The following is an 18,164-nucleotide window of genomic DNA, read 5'->3' on the forward strand; positions in this document are numbered from 1 at the left end:
CTAATTTTTGTTTACTTTTATAAAAAAATTCCATTGGTTAACATCTTAATAAGTCATTGATACACAATTTATTAATTTGTTAATCTTCAGAAAATATCAATAAACAAATACACAGCTATAATAATTTGATTCCAGAAATGTGCAGAAATGGTGTGCAGAAAATCTTGTATCATTTTTCTCACATTGCCTATCTCTATATATTCAGACTTTTGTCATTATTTTGTATCCCTTGCCAATATTTCCTTTATGACCCCACAAAATGGAAGAAAACAGAAAAAGTGTAAACAAGGGAAGAAAACTTGCTAAATGTAGTCAAGGCTTCAACTTTGGTTCGTATTTCCATTTTCATCCTAATGCCCTGCACATATTGGAGGCAAATGACTTTAGCAGAAAAGCGTTCTGCTTCTTATGCGAGTTCCAGAACAATTTAATCCCCTGATTTTTATACAACTAATTTGAATGACACCTGTATCTATCAAGTAATCCCATAACTGATTTCAGTCAAGATAAATGTGCTAACCACTCATAGTGAGGAGGTGAAAAAATGGAATTGGTATTTTTAAAATCTACCGTATTTTTCGGAGTATAAGACGCACCTACCTTTTTTGGTTGTTGTTTTTTTAAAAAAGTTTTTTTTTTATTTTTGCGCAAAACAGCTGAGAGCAAATCAGCTGAGAGTCGGGAGGCCAATTTAATCAAGTTGTGCTAATTAACCTATGCTGAAGCTGAAAGGGGTTGTTTTTTCTTGCTGTTTGCTTGCAAGGAGGTAACTGCTGCGAGGCACAGGCCAAAGGGTGGGGGCCAGTGGGTGGGCAGGGCTACATTTGGTGTATAAGACGCACCTAAATTTTCACCCCCTTTTGGGGGATAAAAAGGTGCATCTTATACTCCGAAAAATACGGTAATAATTTACTGGTACATTGAAATGAGGAAGGAAGGCAGGAAGGAAAGAAGGAAGGGGAATACACTCCATGATATTTAAAAGAAGTCTTATCCCTACAACGTAAAACAGGGGTCCCTAACACCCGGTCCGCCATTGGTCCACAGCTTGTTGGCAACTGGGCCACAGAAGTGGCAGGCAAGTGAGGGAAGCACATGCAAAACCATCCCCTGCCCCTCGCCCGCCACTGCTGCCAGTATATGGAGCAGAAAGTTTGGGGACTGGTGATATAAAGGAATTGTTAGAGGACAACTTATTTGCTTTTTCCATTTTCCTATTCTTATCTCACCCGCCAATAATATATTTAGTTCTGAGGTTAGTAGATCCTTCTGGAGCACCTATCTCAGGAGAAAAATATTACCCTCAACACTACTAAAAGCCTATATGTAAGTGCTTGGGTCACACATGACACCAAGCATACTTTGATTTAATCTGTTTGTTAAGTATTTCACAGGACTACGCAATGCTTTGGATTCAATTCCAAAAAGGTGCTTTTGGAGCATGAGGCAGTTTTATCATCACACTTGTCTGCAAATCTTTAAAATGTATATAAACAGCATCAAAATACTGCAATACTCTGTTCTCTATTTTACAAAGACATGGATGATGATTACTCAGTCCACTTTATGCAGGAACAGGCACAGCTGGAGTAGCAAATGAAACAGATAAAAAACATTCTGGTCCAAGACTGCCACCTGTGCCTCCAGGAAAAAAGCCAGATCCCAGATATTCCTGAACTAAAAACTGATTTATTCATGACAATGAAATTGCATTAGAATATGCAGGCTTCAGATCACATGAGCTGACCGCCTTAATCACTTCCATTTTATCTGATTTCTCTTATACTTTTTCTTATCTACTTCCAAAGAAATGGTGTATTTTAGGGAGGGGGGAAATAGTTTCTGGATTAGATGAAAATTAAGTTACGGAATTAGATGTAATTAATATTCAAAAGACATCATAATACAAATCCATTCTTCTAAAATTTCATGGAGATATATCCAAAACAGATGAGGAAACAGATTTTTGAAATCCTAGAAACAAAATCCTAACTATAAAATAAAATTCCTAATTACTGCTATCAGGAACCAGCTGATTTAATATCTGTTTCTCTACTAATGCAGTTAAGTAATCCAATAACTAATTCATTTCAATTATTACATTCCAAAACAGAGGAAATGCTTTGATAAGAGATTTCCCAAAATCTTATCTAATTTTTTCCAGTTCAGTGCAAATCAACACATTAAGCACTATTATGATGTGGCCTAGTTCTTTAAATTTTGACTATGTGAATCTATAATTTTAGTCAATCATTCCTGTTCATTAATTTGGTTTAATTTGTACGAACAATCTACACAATTCTACCAGGCAAGTACACAACAGCATGATCTCCATCATGACATCATTGTCTTTATTGTAATTTTCATAGGTAGGCTATGGTTTCATACAGTCAAAAAAATACCAAAGCAATAAGAGTGAGAACAACAATTAATATGTGTATACTATATAATTTCCTGATCCTTATTCAGCAGTAGCAAAATAAGAAAGCTAAGAATCCCAAAAATATACTACAGGTAGAGTACATTTATTAACTATCTAGGTTATAAATGATAACGCAAAAGAACAAAATTGGCCTTGTTCACACGTAACCCTAAATCATAATACCATTTTCGGCTTGGTGTGATATGTGACCTTGGCCACTATGATACATTTAATAAGCCATGGTTTAAAAATTCTGGTTTAATATGTTGGAAGTTTACCATTGTTTGCCTTTAAAAAGACTGTCCATCCACAACGTATTTGCTTAATCAAGAGTTGACTGAACACTTTTATAGGCTTAGTCTTAAAGATTCTATGACACCAGAGGAGCAACAAAAGATACAATGAATGCTAAAAGTTATGCTACACTGTTTTGAACAGAATAGTACAGAGACACTCCAGGTATTCACTGCATTGCAAACTCAATTGGAGTAAACAAGAACTAAAACATAGCACAGATCTCACATTCTTTCTCTAAGCTGTATGATGCATTTGCAAAATTCAATTGACTCCACAGGACCATCAGTTTAGAAACACAGAAAACTGAAGGCAGATAAAGACTGAGTAGTCCACTGAGTCTGTCCTTTGAGACATATTAATGGGGTTTTTTTTTTGTCGTCAGATGATGGACATTTGTTTATCCCAAGCATGTTTAAACTCAGTTACTGATGATTGACCCATTACCTCAGCTGGAAGTTGGTTCCAAATTTCCATTTCTCTTTCTTTGAAGTAATACTTTCTAACATTACTTGTGAACTTCCCTGCTGTCAGTTTGAGGTTATGTCCCCAGGGGTGGGTTCTAAATTTTTTTTACTACCGGTTCTTTGGGCGTGGCTTATTTTGTGGCTGTGGCTTGGTGGGGGGTAATGTGACTGGGTGGGCATGGCCAACTTTTTTTTTTTTTTTTGCTTTTAAAAGCATTTTTTCTACAACCTTAAGAGGTTGCAGAAAAAAAATGTTTTTAAAAGCCTCTGATGATCAGGCAACTCAGTTGGGATCGCCAGAGGCTTTTAAAGGCATTTTTTTTCCTACAACCTCTTCGGCCAAAGCGGTTGCAGAAAAAAATGCTTTTAAAACCTCTGACGATCCCAGCTGAGCCGCACGATCATCAGAGGCTTTTTTTTAACTTTTAAAAGCATTTTTCGGCCGAAGAGGTTGTAGAAAAAATGCTTTTAAAAGTTTTTTTTTAAAAAGCCTCTGATGAGGTGGGCGGGATAAGCAAGCAGCGACTGGGCTGGGGACCGGTTTGGGGGCATGGCCAGCCAATGTTATTACTGGTTTTCCAAACTACTACCAATTTTTACTACCGGTTCTTATGAACCGGTGCGAACCGGGAGCAACCCACCCCTGACCCCCATGTTCTTGATTTTTGCTTAATACTGTATTGAAAATACTGCCTTCTAGAATCTTATTCACACCCTTATTATATTTAAAGGTTTCAATCATGTCCCCCACTTTCCCTTCTGTCCTTCAGGCTATCAGTACCATTTTTTTTGTTGTTGTTGCCCATCTTTGGACCTGCCCAATCTTATCTATGTCTTTTTTAAAGTGAGGTCTCCAGAACTGGGGAAAATATGCCAAATAGACTAAAGCTCTATATAATGGATTAGTGCTGATCTCGCTGCATCCCAGAATTTTGTTTGTAATTTCTATGTACCATAGAAACAGGTCTACTAGCATCAGGCTATTACTGTCATAAATTTGCACATTTCTAATGAGGTAGCAGAATCTCAGTTGTTCTCCACATTTGGCCTATAGTTCTTTGAGTACAGTTAAGAGAGAGACCATCAACACAAAGCTTAGCCTCGTAGTCCTTCAGCTTAGTTCTATACTTTGACCAAAACAACTGTGAGAATTGATTACTATTGGGACTTGCTTCAAGAAATGTATCATGCCTAGGCCTCCAAACAGGAATGAAATCTACTTATCTTCTTTACTGGTTCGGAAAGTACCTCACATGCGTGCAGACCCTCTGTGCATGCGCAAAACCTTCTGCGCATGCACAGAGGGTAAAAAACACATTACTTCCTGGTTAAAACCAGGAAGTAGTGACACCCGGGTCAGTAGGCGGAGCCTCACGCTACCATCGCTATCAGTTCTCTGAACCACCTGCCACAATCGCTACCGGATCGCCTGATCTGGTCCGAACCGGGAGCATTTCACCCCTGCTTCCAAAGGGAAAAAAAAAAAAAGCTTATAAAAATGTTCGGTGTGACTCTACTTCAGGATGGTTATTTTCACAGAAAGTAGAATTGTTCTGTTGTTGCCACTGGGAACATTAAACACCCATCCCATAATAATTATTGCCACTGTAAAAGAACTTTCACTTCTTCTCATGCAGAATTAGAAAAAAGATGACATGGCATTACTAGAGTCAACTTTCAGGCCTCAATCCAGTGAGACATCCAATCCTGCTGTGTACACCACTGACCACAACAAAGGCTGTGGTTTCTCCCACACTTGCCTTAAATAGATTTAAATTAATGCTATTCATCATTGGATGAAAAAAAAAAGGGGGGGAATATAAAAGTACAGTAACTTAAGAAAGACTGGCTTGGCCAGGGAGATTGAGCAATTTTTATGCTATTGTGCTGGCTTCGTAGCTATAAATGCAATGCATTACATTCAAAGGCTTTTCTTAAAGTTACACTAGGAACATTCTTTTCGGACTGATTGGGTCCATCTGCTATTTCAGGATACAGGAAACAGCATTTAAATCATGTGATATTTCTTTTCTGAAAACACCTGGGAGAATTCTAAGAAATATTAAAGGCCTAACATAATACGGCCTGGCTTTATTTGTTTCTGTTTTGGAGAAAGCTTAGCCACATGACTGAATAGATGCCAACGGTTCATGATATAGCAAATACGCCTAAGTTCGACTACTGTTAGGGTTCAAATTAGCATGAATGCTTACCATCTCAATTACAGCACCAGGGAGAATGCAGTTGTCCTCATCTAAATCCTGCTTCTGTCAACTACAGTCACTCATTGCTAACAGTAGAAATAGAATCCTTTGCTTGCCAGAATAGAAAAATATCCATTTCTACACAGTTTTAGATCAAGTGTTGCAACCTGGAGTGGAATATAAAATCTTTGGCAGTTAAGATTAAAAACCATGCAAATATTTATAGGTGACTCTTCCAAGATTAGAGAGTAGACCTTGCAGAATTCCACTCCGAGCCTGTGAAACTTGAAAGAAAGGCATTATTGCAGCAATCCTTCCACAGAATTTTATACAATACTAATTTTCACAGGAGAGCAGGCTGGATTTGAATTAAATCGACTTGATTTAAATCACAATTTAAATCATGATTTAAATCACTAGTAAAAAGGCTTGATTTAAATCAACTTGATTTAAATCATAATTTTAAAAGACCAACTGTCATCTCTGTCCCGCAGCAGCTCCTCCTCTGACCCGCTGTTGACTCACCATCCTAATATTGCAGAATATATAGCCTCATGCTACATAACTAAGCTCCATTTCATGCTGAATAAACTAAATTATTAATGTATCTTAAACAGAACACTATCTTTAGATAGATTTTTACTCAAAAAGCATTTTATTAAAATAAATTTAATTAAAAAAATCTGATTTAAATAAAAAAACCAATTTAAATTTAAAAAATCCATTTTTTTATTTTTATTTTTTAAAACTCATTTATTTTTATCCACCCTGCAGGAGAGACAAGAGTCAGAAGTATGAGAGAGCAGATCATAAGCATTTTAGCTGTGAGACTAAGTTAATTCATCACAAAAACTTTGTGATTGCAAGAATCAAGGCTGGCTGAAGTGTTAATAATGTAAATAGCTCTTCTACAATTTGTTCCTACAGCTGTTTTCAGATCTCAAGTTGCCAAAGATGAAGGGAAAAGATACCTTTAAGTCTCTTTGGGGAGACGATTCTCTGGTATCAGACTCTGCTAAAATCTGAGTATCCTTTTACCTCCCACCAATATCAGTAAAATGTTGGAAACCTATTGTCCAAACTGGAAGAGAGTAAGTGTAATGTAAAAAGCATCTTGCAGCATCAACATGCGCTATAGGTACAGTTTGCATTGGTATAAATGTACACTGAATAAAATGTCTTGGAAAAGCTTTACAACTGGGATACAAATCCAGATATTAAAATCCTTCTGCTAGAACTCATTTCTTTTGGTACAACTCAGAAAAATATGGATACCCTGCTGTCTCATTCATATTAGGCTTCCTTATATACATGGTAAAGCATAATTAGCCAAATATGTAATGTGCACAGATATAGAACAAGGGCAGGTACATTTTCTACAGCAACCAAAACATTCCACACATAGAACTTTAATTTACAATTGCTTTCCAACTATGCAGAAGATCCAAGCACCTCTGCTCACCTCCTCATCAGGATATCATCAACACTTGCTTGCCTGGAACTTAATCAAAATGTTTCTGACTATCATATCATATTTAAAATCATCCTCCCTGATGATTTATTCATTTAGTGTACACACAGAATCCAAACAAATTACCCAAATAATTTAAGTTCTGATACAGATCATCAAAATTACTTGAATCTAAGTTCATTATGGCATTTGGTTCAGATATTGTGAATAAAACATATTTAATGTTATAGTTTAAATTTAAAATGAAATGCAATTATCTTTACTATGAGTCACATACAATTCTAAAAGGAATTTCTAATTCATTTGGGGAGAAACTAGAAACCTCTGTGATCTTACACCTGCTTTTTATTAGTAGAGAGCAGGTTCCCAATCTGTTACCTTGGCCATCTGGTTAATCATCAAATCATGGATAACTGTACTATCATTCAAAGGAATAGCAGTAATAACTAGAAAGCAAGGAAAATGCAATCCGATATAAACAAAGGTTATTTGTTTTCATTTTATTCATAGTAAATAAGATAATTGAACAAGAAAAATTAACTATTATTTAAAAAGATAAATATTTAAGAATTCTCAGTCCTACATTGATGAAGAAATAATATGATAATATTAGAAATATATGATAAAATAACTTTTTTTCCTGGAAAAATGGACTACAAAGACTTGTAGTAACTATTTTATTTGCAACTTACTGTACAAGTATACCTGCAGAATTGCTGCTGCAAAATACAAAATGATCTATTACCAGGATAAGTACAATGAATGTAATTTATATTAGAGGAGTACATTATAAAATTACAAAGCTCAAGTCCTATAACAGTATCCAATATATTTTATTATTGAATATGTATCAGTTTATTTCAGATTAAAGACATGATCCCATCTAGACAATGATTTATTTCCAGAAAAAAATACATTTTCACCATTATCAAAATTAAATTGGCCTTGTAGCTAGTTTTGATTCAGTACTTAATAGCATTAAAATCTATACAAAACAACCTAATTCAAATGTAAAAGGCCTAGCTTTTTCAATGTACAGTTTATCATTTCGAAAAATTCCTCCTGAAGTTTTTTTTAACTTTTTTTTCCCAAATATAGATTGCATTCTTTAATAAATAAATTCACTATGGAATAAGGCCGTGGAATTTACTTCAGAGTAAAAAATGAACAGGCTTGTGCTGTTAAAAGTCATATCCAAAACAAACAATAGACAAAGCCGTGGACTATTGTGTGGCCAACAGGACACAGCTTTGCCTGCAGGAAAAAGGCTTAAAAGGGGGGGGGGGAGAGGAAAAAAATGGAGAAAAGAAACCCACACAGAAAATCTTTAAACTTTTGCACGGAACCCAATACTTGAGCTAAGAATCACTTTTAACAATGTGATCATGTTAGCTGCCGCAGTAAAAAACAAGGAAGTTCTTGCTTGAGTGCCTCCTAATGAACAAAGGTTAACTTTATCACAAAGGTCAAATGCCTGGTGGCGAAGGTTGTGACCCCAACAACTTAAATAGTGACCTTGCCACGTGCCTAGTATATGGGAGATTCTGATACAGATCATCTGGTTAAAAGACTGGTCATAAATTTCCTGGAAACTTATACTCCCACAAAGAAACACGGTTTGCCACAATCATTTCCAACTTGTCATTTGGTAGTAGGGAAGCAGAATCAAGATATATATAAATGATATATGTTTTTATATATTTATTTACACACACACAAACATTCCTTTTTTTAGTTAAGGTTCACAAGAGTCAGCTTTTTTTTCCCTTCTGTACTGTAAAATCAGAATAAACATCTTGAGACCTCCAAGCGAATGACTTATTGTTCACTTTTTTATGTATATATATAAATCACCAATATTTTTTGTGATTTAGCCTACTTGGAATAGGACAGGGTGGCTAAATAATTTTAAAAAGTTAAGACTAAAGAAAGGTAAAATGTGGAAAAACATAAGATTTTAAAGCAACCGTAGTACGTGAACTTTTAAAAAGAAAGGGACAGCTTGTCTAGAAAAGGTTGACAATTAAATTACCTCAGAAGAGTATGAAGTCATAGTAATAATAATATACAAAGTGCAGATATCGCAATAGTTTTAGTACATATATGACAAAAAATTTACAGAATGTGAATTTCTTTCCATTTCTGATAACAAAAGTTTTACCGCATAAAAATGTTGAGGATTTCTGAATTGCTCTTCAATTCCCACTGCATGTAAGTCAATTTTAGTATTATTTCTTCATTTTATACTGGCAAATTCCTTACCATAATTAATAAGGTTACCGCCGTTTGGAAACATCTGACAACAATGGATGCCTAAGACTTGCATTAATGTTCACATCCGCTATAAACTATAAACTGTCACCATTATGTGTGAATTGGGTGACTATAAATTTGTTTAATAATAAACAAACAAACAACTATTTGTTGTTTCATTACCAAACCTATCCAAGGGCAATTAGCACGAATCTCGCTGGTATTCTGGGGTGACAAAGGATTCTGGGAAATATCTAAATAAAGCAGACATCAAATATAGGTAGTCCTCGACTTACAACAGTTCATTTAGTGACCATTCAAAGTTACAACGGCACTGAAAAATTGACTCATATTTATGACCGTTGTAGTGCCCTGGGGTCATGTGATCCCCTTTTGGGACCTTCTGACAACCAGTCAATGGGGAAGCCAGATTCGTTTAACAACAGTGTTACTAACTTAACAACGGCAGTGATTCACTTAACAAATGTGGCAAGAAAAGTCATAAAACAGGGCAAAATTCACTTAACAAATGTTTCACTTAGCTGGGCTCAATCGTGGTCATAAGTCAAGGACTACCTGTACAATCATTCTCCCTTGTTTACAAATAATGAGTGTTGCCAGGGATATATTGCGTATAAAGATAATAGGTATGTTTTTCATTCTTTACAGGTGATTACTGAAATACTTTCCAAAACATGGCATAAAGCATGTGATGCAATACATTGATGTAATAAACCATAATAATATATATTCTAAAAGCACTACAAATCTATTTTAATTTATAAACAAAACTACAAATACCACCTGTATTTTATATAGAAACACTGAACTCAAAGGAACTAAGTCTTGAATAAATTATATGTTGAATTGTACAATACCTTGGTTTTCAAAACAATTGAAAAAGATATTCAAAATGAGAGTTGCTACTCTTCAGTGATAGCAAAGCATAAGAGTTGTAATTAAAATATTACAATATGCTCTTAACATCTATAATGGCAGCAAAGGGTTATATTTGGCCTACTTGTATTTATTGTTTTCTTTTTCCACTTTGTGTATTTTATTTTTGCTAACAATATTATAGCAGTTACAGCTTTAGAAAAGGTTTATAGCTGTCTGGCTTTTTTGCAATGTTACAGATTAACAACTTCAAATAACTAGACTAAAGTGAGAAAGACACAGCATTTAACAAACACTGTCAATGAAATAGGAATCCTTTAAAAATCAATTTAAAATTCACATTCTACATCAACAAATGTGCAGAGAGTTTGCAATACGCCATTATCACAACTTTATTAAACTTCTATATTTTTAAATCTGTTCTTAATTCATGAATTTTTCCACTCGGCACACTATATATATATATATGGCTATGAACTCTCACAGAGGCCACGATCTATTATAAACATTTGCACTTAATAAAACACAGCCATTATTAGACACACACAAAACACAGATCCTAAATAAAAGTCATAGACTTACAGTATTTTTTTAAAATCATCTCTTTATCAATATTTTCAGATGCTTCATTAATCAAAAGTGCATAATAGTTCATATTCAGAGAACACCACTCTGTGTGATTCCATAGCACAAAACCAAAATTGTAACTGCACATATCAATTATCACAGTAACACTACTACATACAAAGCCGTTAAGAGACACAGGCAACTTCACTTTTGTACAAAACCACCTAAAAGCTAACAATATGCCTCATATTTAAAAAGGCTGCATACAAACACAGATGTATGCATTTAACATGTTGAGAAATCTATGTCTTTTCTTCTCCATATCTGAACCAAACTGAACTCTTGGTAAAACTAAATTACAATGAGTTGCTTAGAAATAACATTCTGGTGCTCAAAAGTCACAAGGTAACAAACTTTCTCAAAGTAGGCTGGAGAAAAATGTATTATTTTGCATTAAGAATAAAAAAGAATGCATATATCCATTTTCCATCATGCAGCGCTGTTAAATAAACCATTCTTTAAAATCAATAATATTCTATTTATGTAGAGCAATTACTAAGAACGTCTTTTAATTTTTCTTCCTTCATTAAGCAGAAATTTCTTTAATCTATATACCAGTTGGTAAGGCCACTGTTTTTCTCTACTTCTTTTTAGGTATGCTAGCCATTTAAACACTTCACTTATATAGCATAAATATTGTTTTCATTTCTTTTCTTTGTGGCCAGATTTACACCAAACTAAAAAATAATAATAATTCTAAGAAATACACAACATTCTAGTGCCAAGCATTTTCGAAAGGCATTCTAATGAAAATGTTTCAGGTACATTGCACATTAGGCCAATAGTGAAAAACACTATTCTTTCACAATCACTTTTTTTGAACTATGTTGCAGTTTTACACAATCTATAGCTTCTCTGCTTCTGAGGACATCCGGGCCACCATCAGAGACACAGCAAAGCAACACAGTTTAATTAACTTACATGGTCAGGTGCAAGCATGCCTCGCACTGGAATAACCATGCAGTTAAGTCCTTGCACAACAAACATATTCAACAGTGGACAACTTTAAATATAGGCACTTACCTGCTGCGTGCACAAAGTATGCCAAATATAAATCGAGTTCCTTAACAGAAACCCCTATATGATGGGGCTGTACACATAGCCCTGGATTTGAGCATTGTGGGGACTTTACAAGGCGTTCGCCATCAGTACTTTCAAGCGGAATACCTTTAAATAAAATCACCATAACAAGGTCCAGCCTCCAGACCTTATCTGCTTGCCGTAAACAGTCAATTCTTCTCATTTTGCCCTTCTGGTCTGGATTGGAAAGAACACAACAAGGAGGTTTTTTTCCTGTCACAGTTAGAACAAAATCTTCCCGATATTCAGGCCTGATGTCTTTCCGAAGCTTTGCCAAAAGTCTGGATGCCCATTTCTGTTTAACCTCAGGTTTTTCGCTTAGCAATTCATCCTTCACCGCTCTTTCTTCCTCTTTTGACATGCGCTTTTCATGTTTTTTAAAGTATTTTCGCTTTCGAGCTTGTAAGTTGAACCATGTGTACGCAAATGCTCGAACATGGGGAAGAAGTGCTTCAATGAAGGGATGAAATTCATCCTGAAAATAATCAAAATGGGGAAAAAAATTACTACAAGGAAAAGGTGTGAACCTTTTATGTCTTCTGAACTGGTGACTGTAACTTACAACTAGGCCAATAACAGAGCAACACCTATATTATGTACAAACAAAAATGTTTCTACATTCTGATAACAAAGGAAGAAAATCTGTAAAATATATCATGCAATCAACTTTCTGCTGTCACTCAGTCCCACACACCAAGTGCTGAAAATATTTTGCCATAACAGTGTGAATCGCATTTGCTAAAACAAGCAAATTCAATAAAACTCATGGCACTGACTTTGCAGGAAATGTTATTTTGGGTCATAAAGGTGAGACTTTAAGCTTTAAACAGCTGACTTTACATAGTTCAATGTAAGTCAATAGGGTAACTTCAAAATCAATTATTTCAAGTCTGCGACAAGACCACTGTAATTTTCATCCATTTTTTTAAAAAAAGGAAGAAGTATATTCTTTTGCTTTTTTCCTGACCCTCTTGATGTGACCAACTTGCTATATGCTTGCCAAATTAGAAAAAAATTTTAACTTTTGAAAGTCTGAACATGTTCAGCCAATTACTATCTGATATATGACAAAAATCTTTTTTTTAAATTTAAGGTTGAATGTGTGAATGTAACACAATAGAATGCTAAATAAAGTGGAATATATAAAAAGAATTTCACACTAACAAAAAATAATAATTTCTACACACAATAAAGTATAGAAATATTTCAACTAAGCTTTCTGATCTTTATTTAGGAAACAATAATAGTATAGAAGATATTATGGCTTTAATACATTTTAAGCTACAAATATTTTAAGAAAAAATGAGAAACAACTGAAAGGCTAATGCATCTTAAAATGCATTATGTATGTATGCATGCATACAAGGGCTTCTATACTTTTTAAAAATACTATGTGAACAATCGTTGCTAATGAAAGTATTATCTACCTTTTCATGTCTTTTATGTGAATTTTTCCTTTTATAAAACCAAAAAGGGGTTTTAAACATTTCTCCAATGTCTACCGTACAGTAAGATCATATTGTAAATATTTAAATAAATAAAGTATCCTTCAATACTATAAAATGCCACCTGAAATTGTAACAGTGCCCATTATTGATACATATGCAGTTAGTTATAGAAAAAATGTGCAATATAAAAAAATATGATCATGAAAATGCACTGTTTTAAAATCTTAGGAGATCTCTTGCCAAATTTGGGCTTTCTTTGTAAGAAGAGGATGCGCTGTTGGCATACTAGAAGACAACATGGCCTTCCTCTTGTTCCTAGAAGTATGTGTCCTTCAATACTGAATGTCTACTGTGCAAATGTATACATCCCTATTCAGAAGGAAGTTCTTGTGAATTCATTGAGACTTACTTCCCCTAAGAATTAATAAGATTGATCCCTAAATTTCTTAATTCATGTAATTCAGAAAACTAATTAATTCTTAAAATAATTTGATGGGTATTCTTACAAAAGGTATTATGTAATGCTATAGCAATGTCTAAAATTCCTTGATCAAATGCAGGAAATTTCAGAACCAAAAGATCAGGGGTAAGAGAGCGCAATATATGAAAGAGTTTCACCAGTTGGATCTTATGTTATCTTCTAAAAACAATTATCCGCTTTCTACCAACATAATGAAAATATTGAGTTGAATTAATTTTCTGCAGAAAATATTTTTCAAAATAATATAAAGTAGACCAAGTATATTGCCTGATTTTGAAGGGAAAAAATGGCTTAATATTTATACCGTTTTAATACATGATTACATGTAACAAAATAACAATTTACATAAGTCCCATGAAAAAAATTAGAAAAATATTATATTGACAATTAAATAGCTATATTTTCATACATTTCCTCTCACATTCAAGCTAGTCATTAACTGGAGCTGCAACCGAAATAATTATGCATAGAACAGAAAATGTTAAGGCCTTTCTCACATGCATACAATCGCCAACTAAACAAAAAAAAAGACAGAGAGAGAGAGAAACAGAGAGATTTGGGAATGCTTATCTTTCTGCCATACATTTGCAAAATTACCTATCTTAAAATAAAAGATTACTACAAATCTCTGTGCTTTCTTAAATGCATCTTGATTTTATTTTACAAACTTTTTTACCATTTATTAACTATACGCAGAATCCAACATTTTGAAACAATGTTATTGTATAATGAAATCTGGTAATGCTAAATACGATTGAAAAAGGAAGACAATAGCTTAAAAATCTACCTAAAATATTCAAAATCCACCAAATGAGTTTCTCATAACAATATAATTAAGAGATTTCCCATTGCTGATATAAGTAATGCTACCCAGATTGGCTTCCGCCAAACAGTGTATGAAAGATCAATTGTTCAAGAAGGACCTGTCTACTCTATAATACATTATCTTAAAAAAACAAGGAATGTTATTATATAGTATATATTCACAACTAAAACAAATTATTACTTTCCAGGTTTGCCAGAAAATTTAAGAACATTTAGATGTGGGTCAGAATTACTTAAAAAATAAAAGTAACAACTACCACCAAAAAAAGAAAAAAGACAGGTATGTATGGTTTTCTTTTTAAAGTTGAAATTATAAGTAAAAGTTCTATAATATTAAATGAAGAGTTTCTTTTTATATATCACATGATCCCATTTACATCTTCCAGATTGGCAGAAGAGGAAAATAACAAAAGTCAGTTTATAATACTTTTTATGGCTCACAGCTATGGTTCTTAATAACCCTTGCCATAGCTATACAGATACATTTGAATTATTTAACAAAAATTTTGTTAACGTATATTTGAACATGGAATATACAACACAGAAGCCAAGCATACATATTTAAGTAAAAACATACCATAGCAATATTTAGGAACAATTCACTGATCTGCTCCATTTGAAACTTTGCCAGATTTATAAACTTTCACAGCATTAATATTTCCATTGTCCATAAATCTACATAATAATCTGTACAACTAGGATAAGCTGTTAAAATAAAGCCAAAACAGTATATAATAAACAGCAAATAGGTAATTTCCCCTATAGTACAGGGTAAATGTAGAAATCCCCTTATTATATTTTAATCTTCGAGTACTGTGGGTGAGTGTTCATTCAAATTTAAAGAAAACAACATGTTAAGCTAAGCCTTTCTTAATTTTGAAATCTTTCGGTCCAAAGCAATCAGGTGCCATGTGTACAACTTTTTGAACATATTCTATAAAGATGTCTCTGAATCTCTAAACATTTCCAAACCTACCATGAGACTGGAAAGCAACATGCCATAAAATAACTCTTAGGTTAAAGACCAAGGTACAAAAAATATATCTGGAAACTTATAAATGCATAGCAAGGCCTAATAAAATAGAGTCCCGTCCCCCCTTGTGGGATGTGGGAACAGAGAACATTTTATTGGTGTTTAATATAAAAAAAATATTATCTATTTTAAGAAAGTAAACAAGCAAAAAATAGATCTGACTTGAGTTTTCTGTGAGAGATAAAACTTCTGAAAAAGTTGCCTGTGAAAAATTCACCCTCAAAATGCAGTTATCAGTTATCTTCTACCTAAAATCAATGTAGTCAATAAAGTTCAATGACATTGTGTAGTTCTTTTGGTTTGATATGTTCTTTATAAATAAATGTATTATTTGGCTCTAAGTGACAGCTTTTGTGGATCACTGGGCACAATTTTTCCAAGTTATTCATTCCTATGTTTCTGTTGGGTCATTTGAAATGTGTATTGTTCATTCTTCCTTCTTTCCGGTGTTTTAAAGGTGTTCAAAGTGCTCAATTCCAAACTATCCTTTTCATCACCGTTTAGTAACTAAAGTATACAAGTGTGTGTGTTTTTTTCCCATGTGGGGGCCAGAAGTGCTGAAATGGCAATGGAAGAAACTATACAATTTCCCTAGGAACTTTTCCGGTTTCACTGTTCAGAATGGGAAACACCAAAGGTCTAACAAAGATGATCAGTTAGAAAAAGAGGGGCCGAGCAATGTAATTTGCTAAAACCAACAGCAGAAATGCAATTTATTTTTCTGATTTTAAATCGTGGCAACTCATCTCAGGAAGAGCCTGGATGGGGGTAGTGTGGGAATGTTGCCAAAAAATCTGGCGCTGCATGAGAGTTTTCTTGGGGGGGGGGAGGCAAAGCGCTAGAGGTGGGTGGGAGTTGTGTAGGGAGTTAGAAAAGTTGCCGAACTCCTAAAGTTCGCAGTTTCCCAGACAGATCTGCCTGAGTAGTATTTAGGCGTCATCCGCACAACTCTTCAAATTTCAAAGTAATGCAATCAGGAGATCTGGGGAGGCGCGAAGTGGGCTGGAGACCCACTTGGAATGATTTGTAATCCACGAGGAACTTCGCTCAGATGCAAACAAAAGGAACCCAGCAACTTTCTCCAAACAGCAACTCCCTTCCCCGCCTCCTTCTTTCCCCAGGCAGGACATTACAGCAAACCTAACTTCCCAAAGGAAACAACCCCAGGCAAATATGACACCCGAGCAAGTGACAAGCGTTAGAGGCAGCCAGGAGGGCAAATCTGACTTGGGGATGGATAGCCCTGCTCAGGCGCCTTGCGAGAGGCTGCTGGAGACTCCGAAGATCCCGAACTGGGCCGTGCAGGAGAGTAACGGAACGGATTGCAGAACTGCGGCCGCTGCAGCTAGCGCGGTGCGCAATGTGGATTCCTTAAAGCTCTTAAGTTCTCCATCAAAGCGCGATGCAACGTACGGGAGGGAAAGTTAGAGGCTTAGGTGCAATGCATCTCTCCAGACCTCCGGTTCCGACGAGGACCGGAGCACACGTTGCGTGCCGCGTACCGGCAAAGGCTGAAACCCCCCAAAGCTGCCGAACACATTAACACGTTATACCCAACACAAAAGTGCGCGAGGACTTTATGGAGAAAAAGCAATGCAGCTCCAGCAGTCCGGGAGGCGGGGAAAAGAATACACGCAGCACGCAATTACTTAATGCCACACTTTAAAAACAACACACAAAGCATCTAATTGTATCTGGGTTGCGTTTGTTCCACGTCCGTCCGCTTCGGAAGCACAAACAGTAAGTATTGATTTCAGATGACCAAGCATGTAATGGGTTGCGAGACTGCTAAAACACGTGCAGATCGTCCTAAACACCCACATAACGCAGACATCCACACCGCATTTCGGTACGAACCCTCCCCGCTGCCTAGAGGCACCCGGTTTTTCTCCAACACACACAAAAAAAACTCGCACATTCCCATATTAATTAAATAAAAACCTTAATAACAAGGCGCCATTAGCCATGTGTCTATACAAATGGCCGAGCCAGAAACAAGAATGTAACCTCGCGGAAAAGAAAGTTACTTTCCGCAAGCTGGATCTCACCCTCCCGCCCTCGGCGCGCCCCCTCCGCAATACTCAGACGAACCTCCCGCATTCCCCCCACCTCCGCCATTCCCCTCCCCACCCCCCCCAACTCCCCCGATTCAATCCGGAGAGCTTCTTACCTGGGTAAGGCAGAGAGGAGAGTACATGATTGCTGTGGGGGGTTTGTGGCTTGGAGGTGTGTGAGTGAGAGGGGGAGAGAGAGAGAGAGAGAGAGAGAGGGAGGGAGGGAAGGAGAGAGAGAGAGAGAGAGAGAAAGGGAGGGGGAGGAATAGAGAGAGGGAGAGAGAGAGAAAGAGAGAGAGAAGAAAAAAAAAGAAAGGGGGAAGAACTGAGCCTGCTTCTTGCTTTCACATTTCCAACTCTGCTAAACTGCAGCCAGCGCTGATCAGCTCCATGAGCTGAACTTTAACCCCGCCTAGAGTTTCCCTACACTACACACTATACATGTCTACTGTACCCAGGCGTTAAAGGCATAGTGCACACTTCCCACCCCCACCCTCCCCACGCTTCCAGCGACAGCAGCAGCAGCAGAAAGCCTCGGGCTCCAGCTTCTCCGGGTGCCTGCCAGCGTGCCTCCAGCCAGCTTCTGCTCCGCTCTGCACCGCTCCACA

At 35.9% G+C, this 18,164-nt stretch overlaps 1 protein-coding gene across 2 annotated transcripts in view; it reads right to left on the minus strand.

The window, feature by feature from the left end:
- Window positions 1-17,765, minus strand: part of NFIA (nuclear factor I A) — a 312,833-nt gene extending 295,068 nt beyond the window's left edge. For both annotated transcript variants that reach the window (XM_070941290.1, XM_070941289.1), the window contains exons 1-2: window positions 17,673-17,765; window positions 11,659-12,190 (exon numbers count right to left, since the gene is read on the minus strand). In XM_070941290.1, the coding sequence (XP_070797391.1) occupies window positions 11,659-12,190; window positions 17,673-17,699 (559 nt within the window). In that variant the 5' untranslated portion in view covers window positions 17,700-17,765. The remainder of the gene's footprint in view (window positions 1-11,658; window positions 12,191-17,672) is intronic.
- Between the last annotated feature and the right edge of the window lie 399 nt (window positions 17,766-18,164).

Source organism: Pituophis catenifer, unplaced genomic scaffold (genome assembly GCF_029215685.1).
Source record: "Pituophis catenifer annectens isolate HBS135680 unplaced genomic scaffold, rPitCat1.0.hap2 SCAF_3, whole genome shotgun sequence".
Lineage (NCBI taxonomy): Eukaryota > Metazoa > Chordata > Lepidosauria > Squamata > Colubridae > Pituophis > Pituophis catenifer.